The sequence below is a fragment of the Natrix helvetica genome (assembly GCF_964273705.1).
Source record: "Natrix helvetica genome assembly, chromosome: 15".
Taxonomy (NCBI): domain Eukaryota; kingdom Metazoa; phylum Chordata; class Lepidosauria; order Squamata; family Natricidae; genus Natrix; species Natrix helvetica.
Window position 1 is genome coordinate 7,170,013 of NC_138565.1, and position 12,861 is coordinate 7,182,873.

Sequence of the window (12,861 nt, forward strand, 5' to 3'; positions counted from 1 at the left end):
CTCCCCACTCCTGGGGGAAAGATACTGCAAAATCTCCATTCTCTCCCAACTCCTGGGGAAAGGATACTGCAAAATCCCCATTCCCTCCCCACTCCTGGGGGAAAGATACTGCAAAATCTCCATTCTCTCCCCACTCCTGGGGGAAGGATACTGCAAAATCCCCATTCCCTCCCACTCCTGGGGGAAAGGATACTGCAAAATCCCCATTCCCTCCCACTCTGGGGAAAGGATACTGCAAAATCCCCATTCTCTCCCCACTCCCGGGGGAAGGAAGAAAAGTTAGGCCAACTTGTTGACCTTGTGTCTCGCAAGGCTCCTCTTTCATTACTCCAGACTTTCCCCTTGAAGACCTCCGAGGTGTCCATTTAGAAGGCAAGTATCTCCCCGTCTGGGTGAAAGCAGACTAAAGAGAAGCCTAATCAGATCGTGCCTCCCCTAACCTTTGAGGAAGATCAAACCTTCCCAATTGCCAGCCAGCCGACGCATCCGCAAAAATAGCTTGGCTAATTTTCTTTGGTCAACTCCCACCGATGGAAAATGGATGGTAAGGAACCAAGCTCAGCGGAAGCTCATCTTTGAGCTTATCTTAGTCATGACCACACCCTTCTAAAAGAAATCTCCCTGGGACTAGAATAGCTACACATTTCAAGGCATCAAGACTTACTGAAGATGGAGATGTGGGTCTGGGTCAGTCAGAATAGAGCTGGATGGGACCTTGGAGGTCTTCTAGTCCAACCCCCTGCTTTGGCAGTAAGCCCTACAGTAGGTTGAGCTAGAAGACCTCCAAGGTCCCATCCTGTCAAGCAGGAGAAGCAATATACTATTTCAGACAGGTGGTTGTGCAGTCTTTTCTTAAACACCTCCGATGATGGAGCATTCACAACTTCTGAAGGCCAGCTGTTTCCACTGGTTGATTGTGGAGCAGCTTGTAAATCACATCAGAGACTCACATCTCAGAGTCAGTCAGAATAGAGTTGGAAGGGACCCTGGAGGTCTTCTAGTCCAGCCCCTTGCTCAAGCAGGAGACTCTAGACCATTTCAGAGAAGTCACTCTCTAGTCTCTTCTTTAAAAGGCACCCACAACTTCTGAAGGCCAGCTGTTTCCACTGGTTGATTGTGGAACAGCTTGTAAATCACATCACAGACCCACATCTCAGAGTCAGTCAGAATAGAGTTGGAAGGGACCCCAGAGGTCTTCTAGTCCAGCCCCTTGCTCAAGCAGGAGACTCTAGACCATTTCAGAGAAGTCACTCTCTAGTCTCTTCTTAAAAAAGGCACCCACAATTTCTGAAGGCAAGCCGTTCTACTGGTTCAATCAAGCAATCAGAACATATCTGGAAGGGACCTTGGAGGTCTTCTAGTCCAACCTCCTGCTCAAGCAGGAGACCCTATACAATTTGAGACAGGTGGCTGTCCGGTCTCTTCTTAAAAATCTCCACAACTTCTGGTGGCAAGCAGTTTCATTGGTTAATTTTCATCCCTGTTAGGAAGGTTTCTCCTCAATTCCAGGTTGCTTCTCTCCTTGGTTAGTTTCCATCCATTGTTTCTTGTCCTGCCCCCGGGTGCTTTGGAGAATAAGTTTCAGTCTTAAGTTTACCATCACTTGAATCATTCATCTGGACCCTGCAATGCGCTGAAACCTTGTGTTAGATGTATTCTTGAGGACTAGTCACTACGCCAAAAGGATTTCCATTTAATTTTGTCACCCCACACGCAAAGCTTGCCCTCCTTTTCAGAGAAGTAGCCATTCTTCCCTCCACTTTCTTGAAGCCCCATTAGATCCACCAGCGACGAAACCTTTCTGCCGTTTAATTTATTTCTCTTTTCTAATGTGAACTTTTGATATTTAAAGGTGGGGTTTATTTTTTCACGAAACGCTTGCTGCAGATGTAAGGAACCCAATCCTGGTAATCCCGGTTGTAATTAAAAATGTACACAAGAAACATTATCTGGGCTCTTTAACTTGAAACGGGTTGATGTGGTATGAACTGGGGCCATCAGCTTGTTCTGACCTAGGCTTCCCAAGATCATGAAGCCCACTCCTCGTCCCGATAAAAACCCCTTTTATTTAGGTTAAAGGGAATTCCTCTCCAGAAAAGTCCCAGCCAACAATCTTCCAGGAGATTTCACAACTACAGACCTTTCTCAGGCTTGGAGAGCTGCCAGGCCGATATCTTCTAAACTCCATGCTGTAGCAGCAATTCCTTGGCAAGAAGTCAGGAACAGATCTTCCCCTGAATGAATTGAACTAATTGCCTCCTGCAAACTCCACTCCCCAGTCGCTCCTCTTTATTCCCTATAGGCTCCAGCTGTTCTTCTGCCCCACTGTTCTTCGACTCCGAAGGCAGCTGATAACTGTCAGACTGCTCTTGCGTCCTCTCTGCCTCCAATGCAGAGCCTCCATCAGAGCCTTCCCCAGACTCCAGGACTGGCCCATGTACCTCCCCAACCTCCTCACTCTCCGAGTCTGCCACCACCTCCACTGGCTGCTGGCAGGCCAGAACAGTGAGCCCTTGCAACATTAATAGGTAACGGTAAAGGTTCCCCTTGCACATCTGTGCTAGTCGTTCCTGACTCTAGGGGGCGGTGCTCATCTCCGTTTCAAAGCCAAAGAGCCAGCGCTGTCCGAAGACGTCTCCGTGGTCATGTGGCCGGCATGACTCAATGCCCAAGGCGCAAAGAACGCTGTTCCCTTCCCACCAAAGGTGGTTCCTATTTTTCTACTTGCATTTTTTACCTGCTTTCGAACTGCTATGTTGGCAGAAGCTGGGACAAGTCACGGGAGCTCACTCCATTATGTGGCGCTAGGGATTCAAACTGCCAAACGGCCGACCTTTCTGATCGACAAGCTCAGCGTCTTAGCCACTGACCCTCCAATAAACAATATTGGAAACAATAGATTGTTTACAAGTTCTCAAATACTGTACCTGTACCTAGGAGATTATGGGCTGTCCTAGCAAACAGGCTTCCATGTTTACATCTTTGCCGTATTTAAAGCAGCAGACTGTTCATCCTTTGTTCTAATTTACTGTATTTTACGGAGTATACGACGCTCCGGAGTATAAGACACACTTTCGTTTTTGGGGAGGAAAATAGGGGGGAAACAATTCTGCCTACCAAGTATTCATCTGGCTAGCGTCCTTCAGCATAGCTTCAGCACATTAGTTCACTGGTTGTGAGTGAATACGTGTGCGAGTGCTTCACTCGTGCATGCCTAGTTGGGGTATACATTTGTGGAAAGAACATGAGGTTGGACAGATCTCTAACAGGGTCAACCACAGACTCAGCCTGAAGATCGGTACTCTATTCCCACTCTGTACACCGAAACTTGAAGAAGCAAAGCAACACTCGGTGGCCCGTTGGATGGGCTTCAAATATTTTACTATCCAGAAGTAGGTAATATAAAAAAAAAAACATATTCCTTCCCCTCCCGCCAGGAAAAGGGATTATACAAAACGTGGAAGGAGCCTTGTCAAAAGCAACGGTTTTTGGACAGAGGCCGACAGAAGATCTAGAGGTGGATTGTCCCCATGTTTGGAGGAATCAACCAGGTTCTTGGGGTCTACAGGCTTAGGTGCAGAGATGGAAGCCAAACTAACTCTTCAACCAGTAGGAAAACCTCATCAAGGGTGATAGAAACGGGAGGAAAACCATCGGGGAGCCAAAGAGATAGCGGTGAAGAGTGGCATTCTACACAGTGAGTTCTTGTGGACATAGACAATTGGCTAGCCTAATTCCCACACAACAAGTGATTCAAATAACAACAAACTGCCCAGGGTACTTTTTAACCCCCCCCCCCCCCCAAATTTAAGTGAGGAAAAGAAAAGAGAGGCAGGTGTAACGAGAGGTCCATGATCGGGTCTGAATTTTGTGGTGTGGGGGTCCTTTCCCAAAACATCCTAGACGGAAAACTTGGTCTTCAGTAGGAGTTGAGAAATAAGATGAAACAGAGACAGAAGTACTTCTGGCTTTCAGGTTATGAAGACCAAAGCCAATTAGTCCAGGAACCAGGGGTGAAAGTCATTTTGTATCCGTCATCGCCGTCCTACCAACACCACCATCCCTGTTCCATCAGGCAGCAGGTGGATGTTGTAGTCCATCGACATCTTTCATAAGAGACCAGGGTATTGCAGAGATCCTCCTCCTCCCATCCAGGGAAGGAAGCTGGCGAGTAACACTTTGATAACTCTACACATACATGTTCATGTAACGTCAGCACAGTGAGAGGAGGGCTTGGGGACACCGCAATCGCGTGTCTTGCTCTTAAAAAAAAAGGTTAACAATTGCTGGTAGTGCCAACTGGTGGATGGGTATGAAGAGTCGCATCCTAGCTTCCCTGAAAAACGGTGTGTGGTGCTACCACGCGAATGCTAAAACCCGGAGGCGTGAAAGGGGTGGCTTAGGAAAGGGGAGACTGTTGTGCGTAGAGATCCGGAGGGACCGGGAAGGGAGTTGGAGGGACCCTTGAACCCATGCGGCCAAACATACGTCGGAGAAGGTACGACAAAATGAACTGGAAAGGTTCAGCTCGTGATCGACGTGGTTTGGATCGGGCATCTGGTCATGGGGGCAAGTGCTTATCTTGGGGAATTGTGAGAGGACGATGACTATGGGGATGCAAAGTTGACCTTATTGTCTACTTATCTTGAGGAAAAGTGGAAGAATGTCAAGGAGCTCAGATTGCCTTTCCAAGGACGGTGGTGGGCAAAATGGTGTAGAGGAGGGAGTCTCCTTGTTCCTATTCAGGGCTCAGCCAGGCCTCCCTCCTAATAGGGAGGAAGCTATGCCAGCTGGTTGACCCGTCTTTGCTTGGGGAAATACTGCTCTTTCTGTTGTCCCAACACTCAGTAGTCTCGGACGCCAACTGGGCTCACTCAAACGTTTCCCACTGCCTTCTTAACTGCTCGACTTTACCGGGCGTGATGGACACTTCTTGCTTGGTTTTATTTAACAAGTCTTCAAAGGGGTCTTTAGCCAGTGGAGTCTTAGCGGGACACAAGGCAGGTTCTCCAACCTTGGTCTTGGGGGGCAGGAGCGGGAGGTTGCTGGGCCTCGCCGCCAGCCTCGTCTTGACCGCAGAGTGAGTAAGAGGCAATGTCCGGATCTTAGAAGGGGCACAGGGCTGCGTTGGCCGAAGGACACCGCTCTGGGAAGGTGGCGGAGCCGGCGGTGGAGCTGAGGGAGACTTGGCAAAGAGGTTGGGCATGGAGAGGGTCAGAGGGTTGAGGGGAGGCCTCTGGGGCTGGAAGAAGCCGGAGTTGGACGTGATGTAGCTGGAACTGTAAGCATGGCCCAACGAAGGAGCAAACGGGCCGCCCGGGGGCCTGACCAGGGTGAGCGGCAGTGGCGCTGGCACAGCCTGCACGAAGGGGTTGAGAGACGGCGGCCCAAAGGGTGTCACCGAGGGAGGGTATCCTAGCAGTTGACGAAAGGGTGCTGACGTAGAGGGCATGAGGTCTTCTCCTGTGGATGGGAAGCTGCCAGCAGGGCTGGGGGATGAGGAACCTAGCTGGCTTCGGGAGCCCATTGGAAAGCGGGCATCTTGACCTTCTCCTGACTTCAGCGGATCTAGAAGAGCAAGGAGGGACTCGCAGTCTCCACTTGTGCCTTCTGCATTGACCTTGACTGGTTGGAGCAGATCTCCTTCGGTGATTGCAGTGGACGAAAGCTGGACTTGGTGAGGGGCAAAAGCAGCCAGTGGCCGGTCCAGAGAGACGTTTCTGGATGCAAAGGTCTCCTGCAGAAGCTCCGAGGACAGGTTGCCGGGTCCTGCAAGGCAAGGGGCAGCTTCTGGGGGTGCCTGCTGCTTGGAAAGCCGGGGCGGAGGGGGCGGTGGGACAATGCCCAGCTCTGGCGTCTTCCTCCCCTGGGGTCGTGGGATGGTGATATTCCCTTGGGCAGCGGGAGAACTTCCAACTTCCTTCTCGGGAAGGTCCAGCATGGGCTCTCTGCTCTGAGGCCTCCTGGGGACAGGAGGCACGCTTCTCAGGGGTCTCTCTGGAGATTTGGGGGAGTACTTGGTGGAAAGGGCCATGTCGTCGTGGCCTAGGCCCCAGAACTGCTTATAAGGGTGAGAAAGCTTCATCCCTGGGGTGGTCCAGCTGTTTACGGCAAAACCAAGATCCATCCGCTGTCAGAAAAACAGAAAAAAATCATGAGAGACTTCCTGCAAACTTTCTGCTCTTCTCCTCCCTTCTAACTGACTCTCCAGGTCTGATCTTCTATTAGGACAGGGGTATCAAATTAGATTTCTTCGAGGGCCGGATCAGCATTGTAGTTCTCCTCTGCGGGCCGGGGAGGGGAGGGGAGGAGAGGGAGAGGGGAGATGGGATGGATGCCTCCCGCAGCACTCTGCCAGCCAAAAATGTTTTCAGTCAGCAGTGCTGCTGGAGGCCAGAGAGGCAGAAAACGGGCCTTGTGGAGGTACCGAGGGGCTTCCACATGGCCCATTTTCAGCTGGCATTGCTGCTGGAGGCCGGGGAGGCCAAAAACGGGCCAGATCAGCATTGTAGTTCTCCTCTGCAGGTCGGCAGAGGAAGGGGGAAATGGGATGGATGCCTCCCGCAGCACTCTGCCGGCCGAAAACATTTTCACTTGGCAGAGTGCTGCTGGAGGCCAGAGAGGCAGAAAACGGGCTGGATCAGCATTGTAGTTCTCCTCTGTGGGCCGGGAAGAGGAGGGGAGGAGAGGGAGAGGGGAGATGGGATGGATGCCTCCTGCAGCACTTTGCCAGCCAAAAATGTTTTCGGTCAGCAGTGCTGCTGGAGGCCAGAGAGGCAGAAAACGGGCTGGATCAGCATTGTAGTTCTCCTCTGTGGGTTGGAAGGGTGTGGAGCAAGTGTTATGGTAAATCAGAAAACATGGGGGCCTGGTCTTATGGCCATCACAACCCAGTGGTGAGATTCAAATATTTTTACTACCGGTCCTGTGGACGTGGCTTGGTGGGCGTGGCAGGGGAAGGATACTGCAAAATCTCCATTCCCTTCCCACTCCAGGGGAAGGATACTGCAAAATCCCCATTCCCTCCCCACTCCAGGGGAAGGATACTGCAAAATCTTCATTCCCTCCCCACTCCAGGTGAAGGATACTGAAAAATCCCCATTCCCTCCTCACTCCAGGGGAAGGATACTGAAAAATCTCCATTCCCTTCCCACTCCAGGGGAAGGATACTGCAAAATCCCCATTCCCTCCCCACTCCAGGGGAAGGATACTGCAAAATCTTCATTCCCTCCCCACTCCAGGGGAAGGATACTGAAAAATCCCCATTCCCTCCCCACTCCAGGGGAAGGATACTGAAAAATCTCCGTTCCCTCCCCACTCCTGGGGGAAGGATACTGAAAAATCTCCATTCCCTCCTCACTCCAGGGGAAGGATACTGAAAAATCTCCGTTCCCTCCTCACTCCAGAGGAAGGATACTGAAAAATCTGCATTCCCTCCCCACTCCTGGGGGAAGGATACTGCAAAATCCCCATTCTCTCCCTACTCCAGGGGGAATGATATTGCAAAATCCTCATTCCCACCCTACTCTGGGGCCAGCCAGAGGTGGCATTTGCCAGTTCTCTGAACTACTCAAAATTGCCACTACTGGTTCTCCAGAACCGGTCAGAACCTGCTGAATCTCACCCCTGCCACAACCTACAACCAGAAATCCAGTTCCAATTATGGTTGAAAATCAAGAACTATCTGTACCAGCAGTTCAGATGTTTTCAGCCATCCCCACCGACTCAAGTCCCATACCTGATAATCAAAGGAGCATTGTTGGTCTTCTTCCTCTTTGGAAGTCCTCAGATCTTCTAAGCTCCTGGCTTGGCTGAGCAGTTGTGGTTGCGTCGCCACCTCCAGTCCTGCAAAAATGTCTTCCAGAAGACTGATATCTGCAGGGCTTTCTGGAGTGGTTGCGTCAACCTGGATGTCATCTTGGAATCTCTCAGGACTGATGCCTTCTTCTCCGTCACCGCTATCGGATTCCTTCAGAGCTCGATAGGGCTGAGGCCTGTCAGAAGGAACAGAATGGGTCGTTCAGAGACCGGATCCCTCTGGAGAAATCTACCCAAATCCTTCATGGTCAGAGAAAGCCAGGAGGAGCTGATGTGTGTGTGATGAGTGACAATTCCACATGACCTCCCAGCTTGGAGCTGAGGCGTTTCAGGAACAGCCTGAAGCCCACAGAGATGTGGCCACAATGTTCTCCATTTGGCAAAGGCCACACAGATGAAGACACCACAAAACTACACTAGGGTTCCGCTGGAGGTTTTGTGTGCATTCAACACAAAGCAAGACCCAGGCCAGCTCCAGATGGATGACACCAAGCATGCATTTCTCACAGCAAAAACCAATGAAATGAGGAGAAGTGGGGTCAAGGGAAAGAGGGGGACATCTTAGCCAGCATGAGACACCTGGACCCTGAAAACCAAGAGGGTCCAAACGATTCCTCTTGCCAATGTGCATAAAGTAAGGATGAGACATGGGCTTCTTGGATCCAATAGGACAACCTACTTGTTAAAGTATTCATGACTGGGAGAGACATGGGAACAAGGTCAGCCAAGGAATAGGCAATAGCAACGAAGTCAGCCAGTGAGAGCTTAAATAAGATCTGAGTCTGTGCAGGGAACTGAAACAGAAACTTAAGCAGTCTGCTGCTCTGAGAAGTAAACTAGCACTCTGTCTGGGCTTGTCTGATGAAATGAAGCTAACTGCTAATGTTTGCCTGTAACTCTCCTGCCTTGTGTTTACTTGGAAGAATCACCTGTTGGTGTACATTTATTCATCGATTCTTATGTATATAAAGAAGTGAATGAATCCAGCTGAATCAGTTATCTGTGTCTGCTTTCTGGATTTGAATTTATGCAACAAACTCTGACACTACTGAGCAAGAAAGTCATGCAGGGGCCGCTGAAGGACCATGAGGAAAAGTCTTTCTTTGGCTCCAGATGACTCTGCGCAAACCAAAACCGGACAGGGGCTTCCTGGATCCACGATGACAAGCTATGGAGCGAGAAAGTCATGTAGGGGCTCTGAAGGACCACGAGGAAAGCTCTTCCTTTGGCTCCAGAGGACTCTGCACAGACCATCACTGGTGAATCTTGGATTTTTGAATCCTTAATCCATCCACAATTCTTAAAACAATGTCTCCTCCATGAAGGAACATCATGGTCCATTAGGAGGACGACGGGACTGAGCAAGAGAGCAAACTGTTGTCCTCCGGCAGCCTGCGGAACTGGCAGAAGAGTCGGACAGTGAGGAGGTTGGGGAGGAACATGGGCCAGTCCTGGAGTCTGGGGTGAGGGCTTTGCGTCAGAGGCAGAGGGGGCCAGGGCCATCTTGGAGTTACATGCTGCCTCCGGAGCCAGATATCAGCGAGGCAGAGAAACAGGGGGAGACTGTTCCCAGTGTGCACATGCGCAGAGCTGCCAGAAGGCAAGAATAGTTAAAACAAAAGGAATGACTCAGGAGTATCACGCTTGGAGGTAATCGGCCCCTCCCATAGGACATGAAGGAGGAGCAAAGGCACGCGAGCCTTTGCAGGAAGCACCCTTTGTTTGTGCAGGTTTAATTCTGAAGCTCCGTTTGGACTCTTTGCTCGGTGTGGCCTCCCCAAGCTAATTGCCAATTAGGTCTTTGGCAGTGTTTCAAGGAAGAGAAAGTTGGGTGCTTATCAGCCTTATCCCGAAAGACTTTGGCAGACTTCTGTCGGACTCTTCACAAACTGTTTGTGACTCACACAGAATTCACAGCATTTGAAATAAAAAGAGGGTTTGGGGGATTAAGCGTGTGCTTTTTACTTTCTCAGGAAGTCCCCTAGGTCAAACCCTGGGACTCACATCTCATGCCTATGTTAGGGGATGGCCAATTAACACACACACACCCAAACTCACAGAATCTCCAGGGTGGTTTTGGACTGGCATTCAAAATCAGACTTGAGATGGAAGGAGACAGCCAAAAAGACAGAAGAGCTGGGCAGAAGCTTGGTTCATCTCTGGCTCCTCAACGCATGGGCTCCATGCTCTGTTAGAAGAGGTGACGCGGTTGGGACAATAATGAGTTTTGGGGCTTAAGTCACACAATGGTTTGGATTCCCACGTGCATTAGGCAGGGCGCCCTACTAGAGCCAGATGGGCAAGGATACTCAAGAGTTTCAAATGCTCTGCTGTCATTTTTTTCCTGGAGACGCTTCCAACCTTGAGGGGGGAAAGCCCCAGTCCCTACTTCAACCTGAATGCCCTTTAACCAACCCTCTCAAAGAAGGGGTGGACTCCATTCCAGGCAGAGATGATGAGACCTTGCTTTCTTCTCCCTTGGTCCTTCTCAGGCCTCTCCATGTCTCACTCGGGTCCATCTAAGAGCAATCTAAGTGGTACAGTGGTCAGAGTGCAGTACTGCAGGCTACTTGTGCTGACTGCCGGCTGCCTGTAATTTGGCAGTTGAGAATCTCACTAAGCTCAAGGTTGACTCAGCCTTCTGTCATTCTGAGGTGGGTCAAATGAGGACCCAGATTGTTGGGGGCAAAAATGCTGACTGTAAACCGCTTACAGAGGGCTGCAAAGCACTGTAAAGCTGCATATAAGTCTAAGTGCTATTGCTATTTATCTCTATCCATCCATCCATCCATCCATCATCTATCCATCCATCCATCCATCCATCCATCCATCCATCCATCCATCTATTATCTATCTATCTATCTATCTATCTATCTATCTATCTATCTATCTATCCATCCATCCATCTATCCATCCATCCATTATCTATCTATTCATCCACCCATCATCTATCTATCTATCTATCTATCCATCCGTCTGTCCATCCATCCATCTGTCCGTCCATCCATCCATCTATCATCTATCTATCTATCTATCCATCCATCCAATCATCTATCATCTATTTATCCATCCATCCATCGTCTGTCTGTCTGTCTGTCTGTCTATCTATCTATCCTGTTATCCTCACAGCTTACTTTCCTTCCTTCCTTCCTTCCTTCCTTCCTTCCTTCCTTCCTTCCTTCCTTCCTTCCTTCTTACCTACCTACCCACCCACCCACCCACCTATCTCTATCTATCTAAGAGCCATGGTAGTAAAGTGATTAAAATGCAGTACTGAAGACTGACTCTGCCCACTGCCAGCAGTTTGATCCTGACCGGCTCAAGCTTGACTCAAGCCTTCCGTCCTTCCGAGGTGGGTCAAGTGAGGACCCAGATTGTTGGGGGCAAGAGGCCGACTCTGTAAACCGCTTAGAGAGGGCTGTGAAAACACTGTAAAGCGGAATACAACTCTTAAGTGCTCTTGCTGTCTCCCGGTGGCTTTCTGCTTGCAGCTGGCTATTCACCTTCAGGGTGCTAGGGATGGGCAAGAGAGTCGGGCAGAGGCAGGAAAACCCAAGTGCCAATCCAAGCAAGCGTAGGAGAAGAGCGAACCTCGGCACTCCTTGGCCGGAACCAGAATACGTTTGCTTTGTCGCCAGGGGTATATAATGCAGGGGGAACATGCGCGCACAGAGAACATGACACTTCGCCACAGAAGCCTCAAAGCAAGGGGAAAGGCTGATGGGTCAGCAAAGGGCTCCAAGCAAGCAGAGCGGGCGATAGCAATAGTCAAGGTAGAGACCATTCAAAAGGAGCGGAGAAGAGAAAGCTGTCAGAGAAGGCAGAGGCGGGACCATCTTCCTGAGGAAGCTCATCGCCCGAAGAATCCTCCAAGAGGAAGACCGTATAGTGGCGCGTGGGCTTGACCAGGCTGAAGGAGACAGGGAAGAGGGAGAGAAAAGATTATATATATATATATCGTCGGACCAATACCAGCGGAGGGGAGAGGAAGGCCAAACCACAGACTGTCAACATTCTGGAGGACGGACGGACGGAAGTCTCCAACTCTGGAGAGCCTTTGGGGGGCCCTGGCCTTCGACCTGAAGAATCTCTCTTCAGATTCAACAGGGTTGGAAGAGACCTTGTAGATCATCTAGTCCAACCCACCCAAGCAGGAGACCCTACACCAGAGGTGTCAAACTCACGGCCCGCGGGCCGCATCCAACCTGCCGGTTGCTTAAATCCGGCCCGCGGGGCCAGCGTGGAAATATCAAAGGACCTGCCCCTGGTGCCCCTGGTGGCTAAAACAGGCTGTGTCCGCCCCCTCCTCCCCTGCCATGTTTTCACCCTCCACGGCCTCCTGCAGCCGGCTGAAAGTGGGCCGAAAATGGGCCAAAACCTAAAATTCCCTATACCCCCCAGGCTTGAAATTTTAGGCCTGGATAATCTTGAACTACGCCGTCTACGTTCCGGCCTGAGCTTAGTGCGCAAGATAACGTCCTACCTGTTGATGGCGACTTTTGCTTCAACTGCAATAACACAAGGGCTTACCAAGAGATACAAATCAAATGTAATCCGTTTTAATCTCGATTGCAGGCGAAACGATTTTTAGCAATAGTAGTAGAAAATGCGTGGAATACCCTACCCGATCTTGTTGTTAGTTCCTCTAAACCCCCCCATACCTTTGACCTTGAACTGTCTACCGTGGACCTCACCCCATTCCTAAGAGGTCCGTAAAATGGGGCATGTGTAAGCGCACCAGCAGGCCTTCCGCCCCTGTCCTACTGTCCCCATTGATATGCACTCTTTTTATGTGTTTATGGCTGAGTTTCGCTTATTTATACCCATTTTGTTCATGCGTTTTCATGCTTGTTTCCTTGTACTTGTTGACAAATAAATAAAACCGGAGCCGAAAATGAGCAGAAGGACCAAAAACGGGGACGAAAACGGCTGGCAAAAGTGCTGCAGGAGGCCATGGAGGGTGAAAATTAGGCACTGGAGGAGGGGGGGGGCTGCACCGTAATCTTCCATGCACGGGTGGGCTGCTTGGGGTTTGCACGGGTT

The 12,861-nt window shown here is 50.4% G+C and overlaps 1 protein-coding gene across 1 annotated transcript in view; it reads right to left on the minus strand.

Annotated features, from left to right (window-relative positions):
- Positions 1–217: 217 nt before the first annotated feature.
- Positions 218–12,861, minus strand: part of DENND1A (DENN domain containing 1A) — a 224,199-nt gene continuing 211,555 nt past the window's right edge. The window contains exons 21-22 of the mRNA XM_081967098.1: positions 7,739–7,994; positions 218–6,130 (exon numbers count right to left, since the gene is read on the minus strand). Coding sequence (XP_081823224.1) covers positions 4,871–6,130; positions 7,739–7,994 — 1,516 coding nt within the window. The 3' untranslated portion in view covers positions 218–4,870. The remainder of the gene's footprint in view (positions 6,131–7,738; positions 7,995–12,861) is intronic.